This window comes from Coregonus clupeaformis, chromosome 12 (assembly GCF_020615455.1).
Source record: "Coregonus clupeaformis isolate EN_2021a chromosome 12, ASM2061545v1, whole genome shotgun sequence".
NCBI classification, from domain to species: domain Eukaryota; kingdom Metazoa; phylum Chordata; class Actinopteri; order Salmoniformes; family Salmonidae; genus Coregonus; species Coregonus clupeaformis.
Window position 1 is genome coordinate 13103367 of NC_059203.1, and position 25708 is coordinate 13129074.

Consider the following 25708-nt stretch of genomic DNA (forward strand, 5'->3'; position numbering starts at 1 on the left):
TTTTTTTGGACAAGCTATATTTTCAAATATGTAATGTTTACATGAATTCGGATTATTTCCAGGGATACACAACATCCTGAAATATATGTAGATTTCTTTGGTAGAAAGAATACTATATTTCCCTTGACTGAGTGATGCTGAATGTAAAAAATGGCTCAACTTACCTTACTCTTCCCTACTGTTAGTTTCTCTGATTCACACCCCTTGACTTGTTCCACATTTTGTTGTGTTACAGCCTGAACCCCTTTGTTATGGCAAGTTTAAATAAGTTCAGGAGTAAAAATGTGCTTAACAAGTCACATAATACGTTGTATGGATGCAATAAGAGTGTTTAACATGATTTTTGAATGACTACTTCATCTCTGTACCCTACACATACAATTATCTGTAAGGTCCCTCAGTCGAGCAAGTCATTTCAAACACAGATTCAACCACAAAGACCAGGGAGGTTTTCCAATGGCTTGCAAAGAAGGGCACCTATTGGTAGATGGGTGAAAATATAAAAAGCAGATATTGAATATTCCTTTGAGGATGGTGAAGTTAGTAATTGCACTTTGGATGGTGTATCAATACACGCAGTCACTACAAAGATACAGGCGTCCTTCTTAACTCAGTTGCCGGAGAGGAAGGAAACCGCTCAGTGATTTCACCATGAGGCCAATGGTGACTTTAAAACAGTTAGAAAGTTTAATGGCTGTGATAGGAGAAAACTAATGATGGATCAACAACATTGTATTTACTCCACAATACTAACCTAAATTAGTGAAAAGAAGGAAGCTTGTACAGAATAAAAATATTCCAAAACATGCATCCTGTTTGCAATAAGGCAATAAAGTAAAACTGAAAAAATGTGGCAATGAAATGCACTTTATGTCCTGAATACAAAGTGGTATGTTTGGGGCAAATACATCATTGAGAACCACTATTCATATTTTCAAGCATAGTGGTGGCTGCATTATGTTTTGGGTAATCGTTAAGGACTGGGGAGTTGTTCAGAATAAAAAATAAACGGAATGGAGCTAAGCACAGGCAAAATCCTAGAGGAAAACCTGGTTCAGTCTGATTTCCACCAGACACTGGGAGATGAATTCACCTTTCAGCAGGACAATAAACTAAAACACAATGCCAAATATACAATGGCGTTGCTTACCAAGAAGACAGTGAATGTTCCTGAGTGGCCATGTTACCGTTTTTGACTTAAATCTATTTGACAATCTATGGTAAGAGCTGAAAATGGTTGTCTAGCAATGATCAAAACCAATTTGACAAAGCTTGAATAATTTTGAAAAGAATAATGGGAAAATGTTGCACAATCAAGGTGTGGAAAGCTTTTAAAAACATACCCAGAAAGACTCAAAGCTGCAATCGCTGCCAAAGGTGCTTCTACAGTATTGATTGAATACTTATGTAAATGAGATCCTTTTGTATTTCATTTTCAATAAATGTGCAAAAATGTCTAAAAACATGTTTTCACTTGATCATTATGGGGTATTGTGTGTAGATGGGTGAGAAAAAAAAAAGATGTAATTAATTTTGAATTCAGGCTGTAACACAACAAAATGTGGAAAAAGTCAAGGGGTATGAATACTTTCTGAAGGCGCTGTATGTATATTCAACACATTCATCGCCCACATAATAATATGGGATAAGTCACTTCTATTACATTACAAGCAGCTTCAACTCTAATGAATCTGCTTAAGAAGGCTGTGTTGGTAGATTAGAGCTAATGATGGCTGGATAAAAGCACTAATTATGTTCTTCATCTACCTAATCAGTTTGTTCTGGTCTTTATATATGGATATGTTATACACTTAGAGCAAGACGGTGAAGATGTCATGAGTTCATAATGGCATACAGTGTATTACAACTGTGACGTTTGATTTGTTAACACTGACATTGACCCCTACACCTTTAATTATGTATTTTTCCCTCTACCTCGCTCGCATTCTCCCTCCCTCCCTGCAGAGTTGCAGTTCATGGTAGAACACCACCTGTACAAGCAGCAGCACGGTATGAGAGGAGTTTATACCTTATTGTCTGCTTGCACAGACACTGTGACAACAGAATACAATACACTGCAACTTTATTGTCCATAAGCAATACAGTGAACAACATACATTAGTCTTCTGCATATTATCTCAACACAATATATAGGTGGAGATGATGAGTGTTCCTCAGAGAGCTGTCTGTCAGACAGACCCAGCCCGGACGCTCTGCCCACCGGGGAGGAGGATCTGGGGCTACCAGAGGACGAGGAGGCCTGGGGAACCGACGACAAGGTTACTGCGGAGGACTTCGAGAAACTGCGCTGCCAGATGGAGGGTAAGGATGGAGGGAGGGAAAAAGGGAGAGGGGTGAGAGAGAGAGAGGGGTGAAAGAAAGAGGGGTGGAAGAGAGAGAGCAGTGTGGGAGAGAGAGGGGTGGGAGAGAAAGAGGGGTGGGAGAGAAAGAGGGGTGGGAGAGAGAGGGGTGGAAGAGAAAGAGGGGTGGGAGAGAGAGAGGGTGGGAGAGAGAGGGGTGGAAGAGAGAGAGGGGGTGGGAGAGAGAGGGGGTGGAAGAGAGAGAGAGGGGTGGAAGAGAGAGAGAGGGGTGGGAGAGTGAGAGGGGTGGGAGAGAGAGAGGGTGGAAGAGAGAGGGGTGGGAGAGAGAGGGGGTGGAAGAGAGAGAGGGGTGGGAGAGAGAGAGGGGTGGGAGAGAGAGAGGGGTGGGAGAGAGAGGGGTGGAAGAGAGAGAGGGTGGGAGAGAGAAGGGTGGGAGAGAGAGGGGTGGAAGAGAGAGAGGGGTGGGAGAGAGAGGGGTGGAAGAGAGAGGGTGGGAGAGAGGGTGGGAGAGAGAGGGGTGGAAGAGAGAGGGGTAGGAGAGAGAGGGTGGGAGAGAGAGGGGTTGGGAGAGAGAGGGGTAGGAGAGAGAGGGGTGGGAGAGAGAGGGGTGGGAAAGAGAGGGAGAGAGAGAGAGGGGTGGGAGAGATAGGGGTGGGAGAGAGAGGGGGTGGGAGAGAGAGGGAGAGGGAGAGTGGTGGGAGATAGAGGGAGAGAGAGAGAGGGGGTGGGAGAGAGAGGGGTGGGAGAGAGAGAGGGGTGGGAGAGAGTGGGAGAGAGAGCGGTGGGAGAGAGAGGGGTGGTAGAGAGAGAGAGAGAGAGAGAGAGAGAGAGAGAGAGAGAGAGAGAGAGAGAGAGAGAGAGAGAGAGAGAGAGAGAGATGGGGAAGAGGCATTGGGAGAAAAAGAGGGAGAGTGAAAGGTAGATCATAATGGGAAAAGAAAATACAGTCCTGGCAGCAGTCCTGGCGTGGCAGCAGTGCTCACCTCTTACCGTGCCAACTGCTTTAAATTCAGTAGTAAAATAGACCCTAGAGCTGTGCTCAGAGTCCCTGCTGTGGCTGGATGGAGCCAGGTTTACTGGATATGTAGGTTACAATATGGACTCAATATTGGTGCCTTTGATACTCTATGCTGGGTAACATTTTCCTCTCACAAAGACACACACATTTTTTGTCCCATAGTCCCATTTTAGTATAGAGTATTGAAAATCAGAACGGAAAAATAGATTAAACCACAACGTCTAGAAAAAACTTTAGAAAACCAGTGGATGAAAATAATCAATTGGAAAGGGAAAGGGGGATACCTAGTCATTTGTACAACTCAATGCATTCAACTGAAATGTGTCTTCCACATTTAACCGAACCCCTCTGAATCATTACCATAAATAGTCAATCTTGGACTTTTAAAAATATCAGCCTTTAAAACTCACTCAGCATCAGTAATAACATGCAACTACTGTAAATGCCAAGCCAAATCGACTGATGAGACGAAGAGGTGCTTCTCTCCTCAATACAATAAAAACAGGAATGGAACTGGAACAATGGAATTGGAATTAGAACATTCCAAAGAACATTTGGAATATAGACATTGGAACATTTTAACAGTCAGTGCCATTCTATTCTTGGGTTGCACCTCCGTCACTCGATCGTGTCGTTGCCATTGTTATCAATGTCCTACAGATACCGTAGCATATTGATGTCTGACTGATGGTTAATGCCAATTCTTTCTGAACTGGGGCTAATGACTATAGTGGCCTGGAAATAGGATGGCAATGCTAAAGTAGACAAATAATTTGTAGAAAACAACTCTGCCATTATTGTGTTGTCATCAAGTTTACTTTAGAGCGATGGCAAAGAAAAGTTTGTCAGAAATAGCTAGCCATGCTAACGTTAGCTAGCTAAAATGTCTGTGCTCTCCCCTCAATCTTAGCTAGCTAGCTAAAGTTAAACTGCATCTAAAGTCAATCTGGAGACATCACAATGATAACAAAAGCTTGTCCTACTAATTTTTTGCCTCCTTTTGAAATGTAATTGTGTTTCCAAGCCACAGTAATGCACTTTAGACAATCTTCATTAGCACCAATTGAGACTGCATTGAGTAGAACATTCAGTTGGCATCAGTCCTAAAATGAAAAAAAATAAACATTGTGTCAAAACGTGCAACCCATGAATAGATACGGTAAAGAGATCAATGGAACTCAACCAAAACAATGTAAATGCCATGGAAACGTGTGGGGGAATGATGCTTTTGTTTATGTGCATTTCACACTATGTTGATGTAAAAATGCTTGTATGGAAGTGAACCCCAAGACATGTTCCTGTCATCATCACCAATCAATTCCATTACAGTTAAAATCAACTTTCACTACCACCAACAATTTCTCTATGCTAGCTATGCTACCAATTTATACAAACAGGAGTTAGCATTTAGGAGTCACTTCTTCTAAACCTGAAAAGGGACTACTTCTAAAACAGCCAAATACAGTGCATTCTGAAAGTATTCAGACCCCTTGACCTTTTGCACATTTTGTTATGTTACAGCTTTATTCTAAAATTGATTAAATTGTACCCCATAGTGACAAAGCAACAACTTGTTTTTAAAAATGCTTGCACATTTATAAAAAAATAAAAAACGGAAATATAACATTTACATATGTATTTAGACCCTTTACTCAGTATTTTGTTGAAGCACCTTTGGCAGCGATTACAGCCTCAAGTCATCTTAGGTATGACGCTACAAGCTTGGCACACCTGTATTTGGGGAGTTTCTTCCATTCTTCTCTGCAGATCCTCTCAAGCTCTGTCAGGTTGCACAGCTATTTTCAGGTCTCTCCAGAGATGTTCGATTGGGTTCAAGCTCTGGCTGGGCCACTCAAGGACATTCAGAGACTTGTCCTGAAGCCACTCCTGCGTTGTCTTGGCTGTGTGCTTAGAGTCGTTGTCCTGTTGGAAGTTGAACCTGTCATGAGCACTCTCTCTCCCTGGTAGCAACATTAATTGCATTCAATTATCTTCCACTCTGCTCACCTCCCTCTCTCTACTCAGCCTAACTAGCTCCACCTGCCCTGCTCTGCTCTTGTTACCTGGCCAGCTGCACTGCATTTCCCACTCACCATCCTCACCTTGCCTCACTCTGTTCTAATTACTCTGCCAGCTGAACTGCATTTCCCCACTACCTCTCCCAGTATATCAAGCCCTGGTTTTCAGCCAAGCCCTGTCAGATCGTCTTCAAACCCGGACCAGTAACCTGCCTGTCTGCGCTCTGACTCCTGTTTGTGATACCGATCCTTTCTTGACTGCCTCCTTGTTCTACTGCCCCGTCTATCCCAACCTGCCTTCTGGACCTCGACTACTCTCCGATCTTCAGCCCCTCCGGTAACTCGTTTCTGCCTTCTGTCTCTCACCACGATATTTGCCCAGCCCTGATCTGTACTTCTGCCTGCCATTCATATTGCTGTTGTGTGTGTGTGTTCCCCCAGGTCTCCGACCACCAGATGAGCGTGCCCAGACGTTTCACCACCCTCAGCCCGATACGCCGCTCCATCACTGGGGAACACACACACTAAGCACTTGGACTGGACACCCCCGGACATTTGGTGACCCCGGAGCACAGGTACCCACAGGAGGACCCTGAAAGACCCCTGACACCCCTGGGACTCCTCTTCCCGCCTGTAACCTTGAATAAAGAACTCTGAATTTGAACTTGCGCTCTTGGGTCCTCTTCTGTTCGTGACAGAACGATCTGACCATCATGGACCCAGCGCACTCCCTGACCACGATGGAGGAAGAGCCAGAGAGGACTGCCCTACAGCGACTGGAACGCTCTGAGGGAGACATAAATCGGATGGCTGGCGACATCGCTTCCCTTCTCCAGCTATTCAACCAGCAGCAACAACAGTTCCAACTGCAGCAACAACAGCTAGCCCAAGCCCTGCAACTACTCTCAAGCCCGGCTACTCCACCTGCACCCCCCTGGTCCTTTTGTTCCTGTACCACCGATACTCCTTCATCCCTCCGCTGGAGGTCCCAATGCTGCAGGCCCGGCAGTGCTGCCACCAGATCCCCACGCTCCTGAACCAAGGATTGGGAACCCGGAACGTTTTGATGGCAACCAGAAGCAAGTAAGACCATTCTTGAGCAGCTGCCGAATCCAGTTTGCACTACAGCCCAGGACTTTCTCAACAGAGGGAGCCAAGGTGGGGTATGTCATCACACATCTCACCGGTCGAGCTCGGTTGTGGGGAACGGCGGAATTCGACCGGCAAACCCCAGCCTGTGCCTCCTTCAGTGCCTTTGAGGAGGAGATGTTAAAGGTCTTTGACCTAGGCTCGCCAACAGCCGAAGCTGTCACAAGCTCTGCTCACCATCCGTCAGGGCAATCGGACAGTGGCAGACTTCTCCATTGACTTTCGTACCCTGGCCAGTCAAAGCTCGTTTAACCCAGAGGCACTGGTGCAAGCCTTCCTCCATAGCCTGGCGGACTATATCAAGGACGAGCTTGTTTCCCATGACCCGCCCTCAACGCTTGATGCCGCCATTGACCTTGCCGTTCGCATTGACCGCCGTATACAGACCCGGAGGAGGGAGAAGGGCCGTCTCAGTCAACCTGCCATCCGTACTCGGGTCGATACCGCTTCTGTCCAGCCCCTGCCTGTCAAGTCCCATAGCCAACTCAATCAGCCTGAGCCCATGGAGATTGGCCGTGCCTCTCTGACTCCCGAGGAGCGTCGGCGCCGTCTAAGCTCCAACCTTTGCCTCTACTGTGGTGGCGAGAATCACCGTGTCGCTACTTGTCCGGCAAAAGCCGCAGCTCACCAGGTGTAGGGGAGATCCGGGTGAGCTCAACAAGCCTTCAGTCTCCCTCCATCCGAAAGACCCTGCTTCATCTCCGCCTTCAGCTTTCTGACAAGACTCATACATTGGCCGCCCTTGTGGATTCCGGGCCAAGCAAACATCATGGACCCTGAGCTTGCACAGCAACTGGGCGTGAACCATCATCAACTGACACAACCCATTCCTGCACGAGCCCTGGATGGGCATCATCTTGGCACTGTCACTCATATCTCCGCCCCTGTGACAATCCTGCTGTCAGGAAACCACCAGGAGTCCATCCAGTTTCACCTCCTACACTCACCTGGCCAACCACTCATTCTTGGATACCCGTGGCTCCGTCAGCACAACCCCCACATCGACTGGGAGACAGGAACAGTCCGTGAGTGGGGAAGGAGTTGTCACCAGACCTGTTTAAGGGGGCCACCCCTGCCCGTTCACCGGGAAGGATCTAGCGCTACCTCCGACATATCCAATGTTCCGGCCTGTTACCACAGCCTGAAAGAGGTGTTCAACAAATCCAAGGCGACATCTCTACCCCCACACAGACCCTATGACTGCGCGATTGATCTCCTGCCTGGCACAGCACCTCCCAAGGGTCGTCTGTATTCACTGTCAGCCCCGGAAAGAAAGGCCATGGAGGACTACATTAATGACTCTCTTGCCTCCGGGATAATTAGACCGTCGTCTTCCCCCGCAGGAGCGGGATTCTTCTTTGTCGGCAAGAAGGACGGTTCTCTTCGTCCATGCATAGATTACCGGGGTCTGAACGACATCACGGTTAAGAATCGCTACCCACTGCCCTTACTTTCGTCTGCCTTCGAACTGCTGCAGGGAGCCACTGTATTCACTAAGCTGGACCTTCGCAATGCCTACCATCTGGTGCGGATGAGGGAGGGAGACGAATGGAAGACAGCGTTCAACACACCAACCGGCCACTATGAATATCTCGTCATGCCCTTCGGCCTCACCAATGCCCCAGCAGTTTTTCAAGCCCTAGTGAATGATATCCTCAGGGACATGCTAAATACGTTCGTATTTGTGTACCTTGACGATATTTTAATATTCTCAAAGACTCTGTCAGAACACACGCACTCACGTCCGGTTGGTCCTGCGCCGCCTGCTGGAGAACTCTCTTTTCGTGAAGGCAGAGAAGTGCGAGTTCCATGCCAAGACCGTTTCATTCCTGGGGTATGTGGTGACCGAGGGCAGCATTCAGATGGATCTCACGAAGGTGTCGGCTGTCACTTCCTGGCCAGTTCCTGAGTCTCGGAAGAAGTTGCAACAGTTCCTGGGCTTTGCCAACTTTTATAGGAGATTCATCAGAAACTATAGCACAGTGGCTGCACCCCTCACGGCGCTAACCAGCACTAAACAACCGTACCAATGGACATCAGCTGCTGATAAGGCCTTCAATATCCTCAAGACATGTTTCACTTCTGCTCCCATCCTCCAGATGCCAGATGCAGCAAGGCAGTTTGTGGTGGAGGTAGATGCTTCGGACGTGGGAGTGGGTGCAGTGCTTTCTCAAAGAGCAGCTGAGGATGGCAAGATGCACCCCTGTGCCTTCTACTCCCGTCGGCTAACCCCTGCCGAATGCAACTACGACATTGGGAACCGCGAGCTGTTGGCTGTCAAGCTCGCCCTTGAAGAATGGCGGCACTGGTTAGAGGGGTCAAAGGAACCATTCGTAGTGTGGACAGACCACAAGAACCTGGAGTATATCCAAACAGCCAGGAGGCTGAACTCCCGTCAACAGCGGTGGTCTCTGTTCTTTACGCGCTTCAATTCCACGCTCTCCTACCGCCCGGGATCTCGCAACATCAAACCTGATGCTCTTTCCCGGATGTTTCAGAAGGACGAGACCACCGCCATGACAGCTCCCATTCTTCCCAGCCACTTGGTCGTAGCGGCCCTCACCTGGGAGATCGAGAAGCAGGTCATGGAGGCTCTTCGGGACCAGCCAGGTCCAAGCACCAGCGCCCCCAACCGTCTGTTTGTTCCAGCAAATCTCAGGTCACCTGTGATTCAGTGGGGGCACGAATCCCGTCTGGCCTGTCATCCCGGCATCACTCGCACCCTTCATCTGGTCCGCCAGCGGTTCTGGTGGCGGGGGATGAGACGGGATGTCCGAGAATTCATCCGAGCTTGTCCCACTTGTAACCGAAACAAGACTCCCAACCAGCCTCCTGCTGGGTTGCTGCAACCCCTACTCATACCCAAGAGGCCCTGGTCCCACGTTTCACTGGACTTTGTTACGGGCCTTCCGCCCTCTGACGGACACACAGTCATCCTTACCATTGTTGACCGCTTTAGTAAGATGACCCACTTCGTGCCCCTTCCCAAACTACCCTCTGCTAAAGAGACCTCCCAGGTGGTCCTGGAACATGTGTTTCGTATCCATGGCCTACCCCAGGATATAGTGTCAGACCGGGGCCCGCAATTCTCAGCAACCTTTTGGAAGGAGTTCTGTCATCTCCTTGGGGCCACCGCCAGCCTATCGTCTGGATTCCACCCGCAGTCAAACGGCCAGACTGAACGCATGAACCAGGAGCTGGAGAAGGCACTGAGGTGTGTGGCTTCCCAAAATCCCCGGGCCTGGGCTCAACACCTGCTCTGGGTGGAATATGCCCATAATTCACTCACCAGTTCCTCCACCGGGCTCTCCCCCTTTCAGTGTGTCTACGGGTATCAACCTCCACTGTTTGCCAGCCAGGAGGCGGATGCCACCTGTCCGTCTGCTCTTGCGTATGCCCGCCGCTGCCGCCGCACTTGGGCCCAGGCTCGCACTGTGCTCCTGAAGTCTGGAACCAGCTACGCCGTCGGTGCCAACCCGACGGAGGACCCCAGCACCTACTTACCGGGTTGGTCAGAAGGTCTGGCTGTCTGCCCGGGATCTGCCGCTGCGGGTTGTATCACGAAAGCTGGCCCCTCGCTTCATTGGTCCTTTTCCTGTGCAGAAAGTCATCAGTCCAACGGCGGTCCGACTTCAGTTGCCCGCTTCCATGCGGGTCCACCCCACCTTCCACGTCTCCAAGGTCAAGCCGGTCCATGAAAGTCCCCTGGTCCCTGCAGCTCCGGCGCCACCTCCTCCGCGCCTCGTAGATGGCGGTCCTGTCTTCACCGTCCGGCGGCTGCTCCGCCTCTAGGCGAAGGGGTAGGGGTCTCCAGTACCTCGTTGATTGGGAGGGATATGGTCCAGAGGAGAGGACCTGGATCCCGGCCAGGAGGATAGTGGACCGGACCCTTATCACTGACTTCCACCGACTACATCCTGATCAGCCTGCAATCCGTAGGGGCCGTCCAAGAGGGGTTCCTAGCCGTCCGGCCCGCCCTGCTCCTGTCTCAGTGCCTGTCCTGTCTCCCGACCGTGACCCTCCAGCTCCTTCTGAGGATGAGGAGATTCACTCGGACCGCTCGGGAGGAGTTCTGACCCGCCGCCTGCTCCCCTCCACCCTCCCGGCATGATGTTGTTCTTGGGACTTCTGGGGCCGTCCCTTGGAGGGGGGTCCTGTCATGAGCACTCTCTCTCCCTGGTAGCAACATTAATTGCATTCAATTATCTTCCACTCTGCTCACCTCCCTCTCTCTACTCAGCCTAACTAGCTCCACCTGCCCTGCTCTGCTCTTGTTACCTGGCCAGCTGCACTGCATTTCCCACTCACCATCCTCACCTTGCCTCACTCTGTTCTAATTACTCTGCCAGCTGAACTGCATTTCCCCACTACCTCTCCCAGTATATCAAGCCCTGGTTTTCAGCCAAGCCCTGTCAGATCGTCTTCAAACCCGGACCAGTAACCTGCCTGTCTGCGCTCTGACTCCTGTTTGTGATACCGATCCTTTCTTGACTGCCTCCTTGTTCTACTGCCCCGTCTATCCCAACCTGCCTTCTGGACCTCGACTACTCTCCGATCTTCAGCCCCTCCGGTAACTCGTTTCTGCCTTCTGTCTCTCACCACGATATTTGCCCAGCCCTGATCTGTACTTCTGCCTGCCATTCATATTGCTGTTGTGTGTGTGTGTTCCCCCAGGTCTCCGACCACCAGATGAGCGTGCCCAGACGTTTCACCACCCTCAGCCCGATACGCCGCTCCATCACTGGGGAACACACACACTAAGCACTTGGACTGGACACCCCCGGACATTTGGTGACCCCCGAGCACAGGTACCCACAGGAGGACCCTGAAAGACCCCTGACACCCCTGGGACTCCTCTTCCCGCCTGTAACCTTGAATAAAGAACTCTGAATTTGAACTTGCGCTCTTGGGTCCTCTTCTGTTCGTGACAGAACCTTTGCCACAGAGGAACTCTGGAGCTCTGTCAGAGTGACCATCAGGTTCTTGGTCACCTTCCTGACCAAGGCCCTTCTCCCCAGATTGCTCAGTTTGGCCGGGCGGCCAGCTCTAGGAAGAGTCTTGGTGGTGCCAAACTTCTTCCATTTAAGAATGATGGAGGCCACTGTGTTCTTGGGGACCTTCAATGTTGTAGCCATTTTTTGGTACCCTTCCGCAGATCTGTGCCATGACACAATCCTGTCTCGGAACTTTACGGACAATTCCTTCGACCTCATGGCTTGGTTTTTGCTCTGACATGCACTGTCAACTGTGAGACCTTATATAGACAGGTGTGTGCATTTACACATCATGTCCAATCAATTGAATTTACCACAGGTGGACTCCAATCAAATTCTAGAAACATCTCAAGGATGATCAATGGAAACAGGATGTACCTGAGCTCAATTTCGAGTCTCATAGCAAAGGGTCTGAATACTTCTGTAAATAAGGTATTTCTGTTTTGTATTTTTAATACATTTGCAAAAATTTCTAAAAACCTGTTTTTGCTTTGTCATTGTGGGGTATTGTGTGTAGATTAATGAGGAACATGTTTTATTTAATCCATTTTAGAATAAGGCCGTAACGTAACAGAATGAGGAAAAAGGGAAGGGGTCTGAATACGTTCCGAATGCACTGTATATCCAATACATTGTTGTATTATTTGTTCTGTCTTTTCTGGTGGATTAAACTGAAATTGCAACCAACTTTCTATGGCTTGTTATAAAAATAGCAATATTTTGGAGATTATTTCATTTTCAAATAACCGAAGGTGAGAGGTTGTAATCTGAATAAAAGGAAAAAGGCCATTCTTGAACACGGGGTCAGACACTTCTTACTAATCTGCTAGAGAACCAATTTGGATTTGAGTATAACTTTTGTATAACTGAAGCCTTTAGTGAGAGGTATAATACTTTAATATTTAATAATTTCTGCCCTCTGAATTCATATTCATTATATAAATAGGCACGTTTAATTTTGTCTGGCTTGACGTTCCAAATAAAATTGAAACATATTTGCTCATATAATTTAAAAAACAGGTCGCTAGGTGTAGGCAAGACCATAAGGAAACAGGTAAACTGGGATATTACTAAAGAGTTAATCAGGGTGATTTTTCCACAAATAGACAGATATTTTCCTTTCCATGGTAGCAAGATCTTATCTATTTTTGTTAACTTTCTATTAAAATGTATTGTATTGAGATCATTTCTTTCTGACGGGATATGTATACCGAGTATGTCCACCAGTGGAGGCTCCTCAGAGGAGGAAGGGGAGGACCATCCTCCTCACTGAATTTCATAAAGATTAAAATTTTAAAACATTAAAAAAGTGTTCCTTTTTAGATGAAACTATATTAAATATAATCACGTCACCAAATAATTGACTAAAACACACTATTTTGAAAATAAGGTCTACAGTAGCCTCAACAGCACTCTGTAGGGTAGCACCACTGTGTAGCCGGAGGACAGCTAGCTTCCCTCCTCCTCTGAGTACATTGACTTCAATACAAAACCTAGGAGGCTCATTGTTCTCACCCCCTTCCAAAGACTTACACAATAATTATGACAACTTCCGGAGGACGTCCTCCAACCTATCAGAGCTCTTGCAGCATGAACTGACATGTTGTCCACCCAATCAAAGGATCAGATAATTAATCTAGTACTGAAAGCATAAGCTACAGCTAGCTAGCACTGCAGTGCATCAAATGTGGTGAGTAGTTGACTCAAAGAGAGAGAAATAAAATAGTTGAACAGTTTTGAACAAATTAATGTATTCTTAAATGAAGGAGAAGCAAGAAAGAAATAGAGAGAGAGAGAGAGAGAGAGAGAGAGAGAGAGAGAGAGAGAGAGAGAGAGAGAGAGAGAGAGATTTCGTCAATTTCTTTCACTTTCAGTTTCATTTACTTAGGTAGCAAATGCAGCTAGCTAGTTTACTGAAGCCTCCAGCTCAAACAGAGGGATGATATGTTAGCTAGCTGGCTATGACTATCCAACACAACACTGGAAGTCTTCCTAGTCAAGGTAAGCTTTTGGTTTGACTAAGTTATTGTCACTGAGGCCCACCGGTGTAACTGCTTACTGACTGTACACTCTAACGTTACTGCATGATTGTAGTGGGTTTACTAACGCTTTAGTTATATTAGCTATGTTGACTATGACGTTACTTTAGTTAGTATATTGACAACGATGTAGGCTGTGTGTAGCGGTTTGGTTTCGGAAGGTTTTTTCGCTTGGTCACATTCAGTTGATGTGTTGTGCATTGAAGTCCACAAGCGAAGGGAAGTGGTGAAAGGAGGAGACCACATAACGTAGATGCGAGAAGGAATACAATGTGGCTGCTATGAAACTGTGAACTGTGTTTACGCGTGATCAGGGGTGTATTCATTCCGCCGATTCTGTTGAAAAACGTTTCTTAAACAGAAGCAAACGGAACAAAATGGGGATAAACATACCTGAATTTGTCCAATAGAAACTCTTGTTTGCAACTGTTGGACTAATGATTACACCCAATATCAGCTACATGCAGGCAAGAGTGTGCAAGGTGGTATTGAATGTCACTGTCTGTCCATGTGTTACTGTCTGTCACATCTGTCACGATCGTCGAACAGAGATGAGGACCAAGGCGCAGCGTTGCAGACAAACATACTCTTTATTAGAGACATGATCAAAACCAACAAAACGAAAACGTGACAGTTCACGGTCTAACACAACAGACTCGAAACAAGATCCCACAAACTCTGTGGGGAAACAGGCTGCTAAAGTATGGTTCTCAATCAGAGACAACAAGCAACAGCTGAATCACGTTGCCTCTGATTGAGAACCACACTGGCCAACATAGAACCACAATACCAGAATGTGAAACCTAGAACAACACACATAGACTTTACACACCCTGGCTCAACATATTAGAGTCCCCAGAGCCAGGGCGTGACAGTACCCCCCCTAAAGGCGCGGACTCCGACCGCGCCACCAAACACCACAGGGGAGGGACCGGTGGGCACTCCGCTTAGGCGGCGGATCCGGCTCGGGCCTGATCCCGCTCCCTCTCCAACCCCCAAAGTACCCCTGGTCCGGTCTGGCCCCGCTGGCCGGAGCTGGACTGCACACTGGTGGAGCGGATTGCTCTAGCTCCGGCGTGAAGCATCTGACCGGTGCTGGACCAGCCACCGGTGGAACAGGCACGGGCCGTGCCGGACTGACGACGCACACCACTGGCTTGGTGTGGGGAGCAGGAGCGGGCCGAGCCAGGCTGACGAAACGCACCACTGACTTGGTGCGGGGAGCAGGAACGGGCCTTGCCGGGCTGACGAAGCGCACCACTGACTTGGTGCGGGGAGCAGGAACGGGCCGAGCTGGGCTGACGAAACGCACCACTGACTTGGTGCGGGGAGCAGGAATGGACCGGACCGGGCTGACGACGCGCACCACTGACTTGGTGCGGGGAGCAGGAACGGGCCGGACAGGGCTGACGAAACGCACCACTGACTTGGTGCGGGGAGCAGGAATGGGCCGGACTGGGCTGACGACGCGCACCACTGACTTGGTGCGGGGAGCAGGAACGGGCCGGACAGGGCTGACGAAACGCACCACTGACTTGGTGCGGGGAGCAGGAATGGGCCGGACTGGGCTGGCGACGCGCACCGTAGACTTGGTGCGAGTGGCAGGAACAGGCCGGACCGTACTGGGAACACACACCACTGGCCCTACGTGGGGATCAGGAACAGGCCGGACCGGACTGGCAACACACGCCAGTACCTCTCGCCGTGCCTCTACATCCTCCTTCCCCCTGGTGACCAGTGACTCCCGTAACCTGGCGGCCTCCTGCTGCCCCGTCGTCCACGGCGTTAGCCCCCCCCTAAAAAATTGATGGGCTTCACTCCTACCCGTGGACCAGGTCTCCATGCTTCTCGCCAGCCTTTCGCCCTTCTGCCTCCACGTCAAGCCCCTCTCTTCCTCACATGGCTTGACCCAGTCGAGGAGGCGAAGGAGATCCGCTAGAGATCTCTCAGGCGCTGGCTCCTGGACTTGCTGCTTGGTCCAGTTCAGGTGGGATCTTCTGTCACGATCGTCGAACAGAGATGAGGACCAAGGCGCAGCGTTGCAGGCAAACATACTCTTTATTAGAGACACGATCAAAACCAACAAAACGAAAACGTGACAGTTCACGGTCTAACACAACAGATTCGAAACAAGATCCCACAAACTCTGTGGGGAAACAGGCTGCTAAAGTATGGTTCTCAATCAGAGACAGCAAGCAACAGCTGAATCACGTTGCCTCTGATTGAGAACCACACTGGCCAACATAGAACCACAATACCAGAATGTGAAACCTAGAACAACACACATAGACTTTACACACCCTGGCTCAACATATTAGAGTCCCCAGAGCCAGGGCATGACAACATCAACATTTTCTCTCGACCTGTGTGCACCTACGTTGTAAACTTTCATTCATAGGTTGTAGCAACCTCATGATGGGTATAGGGAAAATTCGAGTATCATGTAGTAGCCTAAATCTATTGCTGTTACATTTAACTGGGTGAATGGAATATGAATGACAGTCATCCAAAATGCTGTAATGGAAATTAGGCCAGGCTCATTATTTTATTTTTTGTCGTCCCTCATCTGAAACTAAACTACATGGTAATGTAAAAGTTTTTTTGTGATCCAATGCGTAATATAGTACACTTATCATAATTTGGTTGTAATCCAGAGAGGTTAGAAAAATTATCTAGATCCTCTATAAGGCTGTGGAGGGATCCACATTTTGGATTTAAAAGAAAACATTAATCATCAGCGTACAATGACACCTTTGTTTTTAAGCCCTGGATTTCTAACTCCTTGATATTATTGTTGGATCTGATTTTAATAGCTAACATTTCGATGTCCATAATAAATAGATATGCCGATAGTGGACAACCTTGTTTTACTCCTCTTGACAGTTTAATACTTTCTGAGAAGCAGCCATTATTTACTATTTTACACCTAGGGTTACTATACATAACTTTAACCGATTTTATAAGAGATTCTTCAAAATTGAAATATTATTATATATAAGTATTATTATATTATTATATATAAGTTCCAGTCGTACTTTATCAAAAGCCTTTTCAAAGTCAGCTATGAATACCAGGCCTGGTTTCCCAGATTTTTCACAGTGTTCTGTTGTTTTTAGTACTTGTCTTATATTTTCTCCAATGTATCGTCCATATAAAAAACCTGTCTGATTAGGATGAATAATATCCGACAACTTCTTTTTAATTCTATACGCTATGCATTTAGCATTTTGCATCACAACACTGAAGTATAAGTGGCCTCCAATGTTCTTAATGGACTGGACCTTTATATTTACTACTTGGGTCCTGTTTCAGAAATAATGAAATCAGACCTTCTTGTTGAGTATCTGATAATCTACAATTTTTATAGGAATGGTTCAAACATGCTAGTAACGGTCCTCTGAGTATATAAAAAAATGTTTGGTATACCTCCACTTGTAAGCCATCCAGCCCTGGATTTTTCCCGGACTTAAAGGCTTTAATTGCATCAAGAAGTTCCTCCTCTGTAATTTGACCTTCACATGAGTCTTTCTGTATGGCTGTTAATTTTACATTATTAATAGAAAAATAATCCATATAATTATCTTTGGTTATGGAGGAGACTGAAACGAAAACATATGCTTAAAGTACGTTGCTTCTTCTTTCAAAATATAGTTTGGTGAATCATGGGTGAACTTATTACAATCATGGGTGACATGGGTGTAATAAGTTTCAGTAAATTATTTTTGGTAGCATTTCTATGTTGAAGATAAAAGAAATAATTTGGTGCATTTTTACCATATATTACACTTGATCTTTCTTGAATACATTTCTCCATTTCTTTTTGTTTTTCCTCTAACTTATTTTGTACCTCTATGTTAGTCCCTCTATTCCTTTGTTAATATTAACTATTTTGACCTAAATAGTTTTGTTTTAAAGATGAGTATTGAATTGCATGGCCTCTAAAGGCACATTTAAAGTGTCCCATACGATAAGGGGATCTGCTGTACCTACTGTATGTTATGTCGGAAAAAGTCAGTCATAAATTATTCTGTCCTAGTTAAAAACAAGTTATCATCAAATAGGCATTGATTAAATTTAAAATATCCTCGCCCACATGGAAATTCTGTAAGAGTAATGTATATGCCAATTATTTGATGGTCCGACCGCATTCTGTCCCCTATCAACACTTTTTAAACTTTTAGTGCCAGTGAGAATGCCATAAGAAGGTAGTCAAGATGACTAGCTTGATTGAGCCTCCACCATGTATATCTGACTAGGTCAGGATATTTAAGCCTCCATATATACACTAGTTCCAATATATCCATTATATTCGTGATTCCTTAAGTGCATGAGGGTGATAGTTTGTAGTGTGATTTCCTTTACGGTCCATTGAGGTTTTTAAAACAGTATTATAATCTCCCACCATCTCCCAGGTTTGATAAATTATTATATATATTTTCAAAGAAGTGTGGATCATCATTATTTGGACAGTAAAAAAAGAGGACTGAGCACGCCCCCATTCTCATCGACGGGGCTGTAGTGGAACAGGTTGAGAGCTTCAAGTTCCTTGGTGTCCACATCACCAACGAACTATCATGGTCCAAACACACCAAGACAGTCGTGAAGAGGGCACGACAAAGCCTATTCCCCCTCAGGAGACTAAAAAGATTTGGCATGGGTCCTCAGATCCTCAAAAAATTCTACAGCTGCACCATCGAGAGCATCCTGACTGGTTGCATCACCGCCTGGTATGGCAACTGCTTGGCCTCTGACCGCAAGGCACTACAGAGGGTAGTGCGTACGGCCCAGTACATCACTGGGGCAAAGCTCCCTGCCATTCAGGACCTCTATACCAGGCGGTGTCAGAGGAAGGCCCTCAAAATTGTCAAAGACTCCAGCCACCCTAGTCATAGACTGTTCTCTCTGCTACCGCACGGCAAGCGGTACCGGAGTGCCAAGTCTAGGTCCAAAAGACTTCTCAACAGCTTCTACCCCCAAGCCATAAGACTCCTGAACAGCTAATCATGGCTACCCGGACTATTTGCACTGCCCCCCCACCCCATCCTTTTTACGCTGCTGCTACTCTATTAAGTATTTATGCATAGTCACTTTAACTCTACCCACATGTACATATTACCTCAACTACCTCAACTAGCCGGTGCCCCCGCACATTGACTCTGCAACGGTACCCCCCTGTATATATAGCCTCCCTACTGTCACTTTATTTTACTGTATATATAGCCTCCCTACTGTCACTTTATTTTACTTCTGCTCTTTTTTTCTCAACACTTTTTTTGTTGTTGTTTTATTCTTACTTTTTTTGTTTAAAATAAATGCACTGTTGGTTAAGGGCTGTAAGTAAGCATTTCACTGTAATGTCTGCACCTGTTGTATTCGGCGCATGTGACCAATAACATTTGATTTGATTTGATTGTATAGATTAATGAGCCATATCTGTTTATGGTCCAATAACATATTTAAAATCATCCATTCACCTTGCAGATCTGTTTGGACAATTTGCACATTCGGATCAAAATTATTGTTAATTAATATCATCACCCCTTTTGAGTTTCTTTGCCCATGGGAGAAGTATATTTCACCCCCCCCCAGTCCTTTCTCCACACAACTTCATCTAAAATTGTTGAATGAGTTTCCTGTAAACAATAGATATTATATTCCTTCTCTTTTAGCCAGGTAAATACTGATAGTCTTTTCTTATTAACTGTTAAGCCATTACAATTATAACTGTCTATACTTATTTCACAATTTACCATAATGAGAAACAAGTTTCAATTCAATTCATCATAATATATGTTTGTAAACGTACCATTGTTGGGTTGTCATCCCAGTGACCGGCAGACCACCCCCGTCCCCCCAGATCCCAGGGCCCCTGAGAGACCGGGACCCATCCTTCAAAAAGAACACACAATGCCACCCACAGAACAGAAGCAGATCAACTGCCAAAAGCCTTTCCAACGCCCTCACCTCGATTTGTATTATATATAGTTATAAAAATATATATATACAGTGAATTCGGAAAGTATTCAGGCCCCTTGACTTGTATATGGACTGTATATGCTATAAACAAATCGTGCATATATTAATTTCCACAATTAACTAATAATATGCGTAAGAAGGAATGCAGTTAATGTGAAGGATTGTTACCTATAACCAGGATTGCCATTACAAAACATTTTTTTTTTGCAAGTAAACAATTATTGTGATTCATCCTATGTTGTCCCTAACATCATTACCCCATAGCAACAGATGTGGGATACATTCAAACACACACACATACTCATACAAACTCGATCCCTTTCCCCCACAAAAAACCACAAGCTCAGATGTTCAACACTTGTTCCATCCCGAGCCCAACTCAAGAAATAACTTGATGTGCCAATACATATACAGTTGCATCTGTTTGAGAAGGTAGTCAAAATTTAGCAAAAAAATACACTCCCTTCCCCTGAAACACACCCACGCTGGTCCCCCGTTGTGACCATTTTCCCCAGCATCTCTGTCAGACCTTTGATTATTTTGTGCCACCAGGGCCACAATAATGTGCCCCCTCTCTGATTGTCCGAGTGTGACCCCCTCCACATGGGTTACTGAAGCTAGTGTTGCCAGCACTGCCACTACCTGGGTGGGAGCACCCCACCGGAATCTCCACCAGCTAGGTACAAGGTCGTCAAGGTTCTCATTAGCAGCTTTGAGAATGTCCTTGTATATTATGCACCCATCAGGGGGCTTTGGCTTTGTAGGACCAACCCTGCTAGGCAGGCTCTGAATCTTGAGGGGGCGGTGCTGCTTTAGTGGGTCTCTGACCGTATTTATCTTTCTGTCTTGGCTGCATATAGGCTACTTACAATAGGCCTATAAAACACATAAGGACTTCTCCTTAGTGTGTGGGTCACTCAGGTTGGTGTCTAGGGTACAGGGTTGGGGACCGTTCCATCATGATAAGACAATAAATAAATAAACAATATTTATAATTTATTTTAAAATGTATATCCCATATCTGCACAAATTGAAAGCTCTCTCTCACAACCCCTGCTCGCAGACACACATATCCAATATATTAGTAACCACATTGTGGGCCTGTTACAATCATAGCAATCATGACGGATTTGAAGAATATCCACTTTGTTAGATCAGATTGGTTGAATGTGCATCAATCCGGCATCATTCTTCTATCTCCCACGGTCTGCATTCCATTGACCTGTTTACCACATCTATTCTATAAAGGACACTTTCTGTGTTTCCAGCAGAGTTTTCACAGGACAGTCTATCAGAAGCTGCAGGGGGATATGAGTGCTCCGTCTCCAAGGAGGAAGTAGGATGTTCCACCGTTCCCATGGCAGCAACATCATCATCACAACAACAACAACAACAACAACACACAGAAGCAGGTAGGTTGAGTCCCTGCAACCATGGCAGACAGTAGTATCACACTATCCTAATCCCTTTGATATCTGCATACTAACTCTAAAATTGAACGTAGATCAATATTTTTGAAATACTGTAGGAATAAGATCACAAGCTCTCAAATATATAGCCTTATCTCACTGATTGATCTCTCTATCTCTCTATCTTCCTTTCTTTCTCTCTCTCTCCCTCTTTCTCTCCCTGTGTGTGTGTGTGTGCTTACGTGTCCAATATTTCAGCCGCAGACACAAAAGCTGCATCCACAGCGAGTCCACTGGCAGAGGAGAAAACAAAGAAACCCAGCCAGGAAAAACAAGACAAGTAGAACCATGGAACAGTCTCCATACCAACCTGTCTTGCGTCCCAAATGGCAACCTATTCTCTACATAGGGCTCTGGTCAAAAGTAGTGCACTATGTAGGGAATAGGGTGCCATTTGGGACCTTACGTTCAGTCAATAACTACAGTCAACAGACAGACAGCAACTGATCATCCTTTGGATAGACAGACACACTGTAGATGTGGAGACATCAGGGTGTCTGTCCGGCCAGGCATTACACCGTGCAGGTGGAGAGATGACTAGGCCTTTATTTGTGTTAGTCCAAAATCCTATATAAAGGGATAACAATGAGTTTATTATACAGTTTATTGTTTCTATTGCTTTATTCATTTGATTGCCCCCACTAACATGTAACCCATTGTCTGATGTGAAGTTCCAAACCAGGACAGGAAATATTTGGCTATTTTTCATGAAAAGTTTTTTTTTTTTTTGTATACACAAACTGTAACAGCTTAGCACTCAAATGTCTAATATGCATAATACTCATAAATCTAAATATTGTTTCAAGGTTATTCTAAGATTGATTTGATGTTTTACACATTCCGTCCAGGACTCTTGAAGAGACTAGACCTTGGTGGGCTAAAAGAGACTCTCATTAACTACAACAACAACAACAACAACAGCATGCAGTCCTTATTGATATTGGTGCCATGATGCCTGGAATATTGTTCCATTGAGACGCAATAACATTGTCTATTTTTAGTCACAGGGCAGTCAGAGTCTGCATCACTATTCCTCAAATAGTGCACTACGTTTGACCAGAGACATATGGGGTGGTGTACTACTGTATTTTGGGGGACATGGTGCTATTTGGGACGCATCCTTGGAATCATCAATGATCAAATCTGGAGCAGAGATCAGAGTGTTTGAGTCCAAATTAACAGCCATACAGAAAGACTCATGTGAAGGCCAAATTACAGAGGAGGAACTTCTTGATGCAATTAAAGCCTTTAAGTCCGGGAAAAATCCAGGGCTGGGTGGCTTACAAGTGGAGGTATACCAAACATTTATTTATATACTCAGAGGACCGTCCATTTGAGTCCCTGAAGTCCCCATGACAGATCTGATGAAGGGACCTTTCATTGGACAGGACTCTGGCTAAACTTTGACCTTTTAAACTAAAACAACATTTATTTACGTGTCTACTGACAGACCACTCATGGCATGACTTTAGCACTACCCACCCCTTAGTTCTGTACTCCCCCCACTACATACAGTGAGGGAAAAAACTATTTGATCCCCTGCTGATTTTGTTTGTTTGCCCACTGACAAAGAAATGATCAGTCTATAATTTTAATGGTAGGTTAATTTGAACAGTGAGAGACAGAATAACAACAAAAAAATCCAGAAAAACGAATGATATAAATTGATTTCCATTTTAATGAGGGAAATAAGTATTTGACCCCCTCTCAATCAGAAAGATTTCTGGCTCCAAGGTGTCTTTTATACAGGTAACGAGCTGAGATTAGGAGCACACTCTTAAAGGGAGTGCTCCTAATCTCAGCTTGTTACCTGTATAAAAGACACCTGTCCACAGAAGCAATCAATCAATCAGATTCCAAACTCTCCACCATGGCCAAGACCAAAGAGCTCTCCAAGGATGTCAGGGACAAGACTGTAGACCTACACAAGGCTGGAATGGGCTACAAGACCATTGCCAAGCAGCTTGGTGAGAAGGTGACAATAGTTGGTGCGATTATTCGCAAATGGAAGAAACACAAACGAACTGTCAATCTCCCTCGGCCTGGGTCTCCATGCAAGATCTCACCTCGTGGAGTTGCAATGATCATGAGAACGGTGAGGAATCAGCCCAGAACTACACGGGAGGATCTTGACCCTAAGAACACCATCCCCACCGTCAAACATGGAGGTGGAAACATTATGCTTTGGGGGTGTTTTTCTGCTAAGGGGACAGGACAACTTCACCGCATCAAAGGGACGATGGCCGGGGCCATGTACCGTCAAATCATGGGTGAGAACCTCCTTCCCTCAGCCAGGGCATTGAAAATGGGTCGTGGATGGGTATTCCAGCATGACAATGACCCAAAACACACGGCCAAGGCAACAAAGGAGTGGCTCAAGAAGAGGCACATTAAGGTCCTGGAGTGGCATAGCCAGTCTCCAGACCTTAATCCCATAGAAAATCTGTGGAGGGAGCTGAAGGTTCGAGTTGCCATACGTCAGCCTCGAAACCTTAATGACTTGGAGAAGATCTGCAAAGAGGAGTGGGACAAAATCCCTCCTGAAATGTGTGCAAACCTGGTGGCCAACTACAAGAAACGTCTGACCTCTGTGATTGCCAACAAGGGTTTTGCCACCAAGTACTAAGTCATGTTTTGCAGAGGGGTCAAATACGTATTTCCCTCAATAAAATACAAATCCATTTATAAAAATGTTGACATGCGTTTTTCTGCATTTTTTTGTTGTTATTCTGTCTCTCACTGTTCAAATAATCCTACCATTAAAATTATAGACGGATCATTTCTTTGTCAGTGGGCAAACGTACAAAATCAGCAGGGGATCAAATACTTTTTTTCCTCACTGTACATCTAACCAGAGTTTTTATTTCACTACCAGTATATAACTATATCATATTGTTTTCTGTACCATAACAACGTCCAGAAACATACGTAACTTATTTTATCTTTAGTCATTGTATTTATTTTCCACAGGATCGATCCCATACTCTGGTTCACTGATGTGACATTAGGGTCCTGATTGGGTGACATTTTAGACAAAATACTCTTCAGTGTCATCATGTCATTTTGATGACAGATTAGGCCTGTTACGTCAGTGATGACAGATTAGGCCTGTTACGTCAGTGATGACAGATTAGGCCCTTTACGTCAGTGATGACAGATTAGGCCTGTTACGTCAGTGATGACAGATTAGGCCTGTTACGTCAGTAATGACAGATTAGGCCTGTTACGTCAGTGATAACAGATTAGGCCTGTTATGTCAATGTACTGTATGTATAGTACACAGCAAATGAACGACATTATGTAAATGAAAGAGGTCTACTGAATTTGACAGGTGTAATGATTTCAACATAATAATAATACACTTACAGTCATGTGTTCATACATTTTATATATGTGTGGTCCCGGGAATCAAACCCACAATAATATTCTGCTTTTAGAACGTTTCCAGTTATTTAGCAATGAACACTCTACATTTGAAAAAACATTAACTTGTAATTCATTTTCAATGTATGAACACCATCAATTATTGTGTATTTATTTTATTAGTTATAAATTACTGTACATCAAATCCATCTATATCTGCATCTTGGTTAAACTTTGTTTGACTTGATAATGATTACAAATGTAATCCCCCCAAAAATGTTTGATACAATAAAGTGTTGAAATTGGACAAGTGTTTGTGTTTACTTGTTTAAGCAAAACATCTTATTCAAATCACAATCCATGCTATAATTAAGCAATAAGGCCCAAGGGTGTGTGGTATGTATGGTAAGGGCTGTTCTTATGCACTGCGCATAAGAACAGCCCGTTAGCTGTGGTATATTGGCCATATACGACAAACCCCAGAGGTGTATTATTGCTATTATAAACTGGTTACCAATGTGATTAGAGCAGTAAAAAAAATTTTTTGTCATACCCATGGTATAAGGTCTGATATACCACGGCTGTCAGCCAATCAGCATTCAGGGCTGAACCGCCCAATTTATATTCCATTATAATTCATGCCAAGAACCACCAATAGTAGGCCTACAATATGGCTCTGACATTAGTGTTGCATCACTGACCTATAGTGTTGAGTAAGTAAGGTTGACTCATAATAAAACCCTAAAATAGACCATAAATTATCAATTATTCAATAGACGTGGAGCTGCGAGCATAAAACACATAAATATTTCAAAACGTGACCAGTTTTCACCAATGCATTTCTTAATACCACTTTAGCCCTGTTGTCTTCCTCCTCAGAGGACCAGTGAACAGGGCTATGCTGAAGGATTAGACTGATATCTCAGTCTGTCCCAGATCCGCAGTGCTTCAACCAACTCCTCTGACTATTACTGTCTGTCATGCCTTTAATGTACGGTGTCCATATCAGGACGGCCTCAGAATCACAACATTAAAGACACAAGACTTGTACAGTATGGCAGTTCTGGGTTGCCTGATGTCATTATTCTGCTCTGTGACCGTGCCATCCTGAAACCTGAAACTGCCATCCTATAAGTAATTTGTGCTGATGTCAAAATGAGGGGCGTTGTGCAAAACAAATTAATCAGTGATTGGATCGTCTCTAACCAATCTAACCAATCAGAGTATCAAAATTGATAAGGTCATCATGTAGGCCGGCTCTGGCCCAACCCACCGGTTTTAGGAACCAATCAGAACGGTCAGAATGTGTCCACATTCTACAAAACTTCAGGGAGGCAAGCAAATCCAGACTCATTGTGGAG

The 25708-nt window shown here is 45.5% G+C and overlaps 1 protein-coding gene across 2 annotated transcripts in view; it reads left to right on the forward strand.

Moving 5' to 3' along the window:
- Nucleotides 1-22558, forward strand: part of LOC121577955 (protein phosphatase 1 regulatory subunit 1A) — an 87625-nt gene extending 65067 nt beyond the window's left edge. The window contains exons 5-8 of one of the 2 annotated variants that reach the window (XM_041891954.2): nucleotides 1966-2010; nucleotides 2155-2322; nucleotides 20784-20927; nucleotides 21183-22558. In XM_041891954.2, the coding sequence (XP_041747888.1) occupies nucleotides 1966-2010; nucleotides 2155-2322; nucleotides 20784-20927; nucleotides 21183-21268 (443 nt within the window). In that variant the 3' untranslated portion in view covers nucleotides 21269-22558. The remainder of the gene's footprint in view (nucleotides 1-1965; nucleotides 2011-2154; nucleotides 2323-20783; nucleotides 20928-21182) is intronic. The other variant, XM_041891955.2, reaches the window with a different exon arrangement.
- The last annotated feature ends 3150 nt before the right edge of the window (nucleotides 22559-25708 follow it).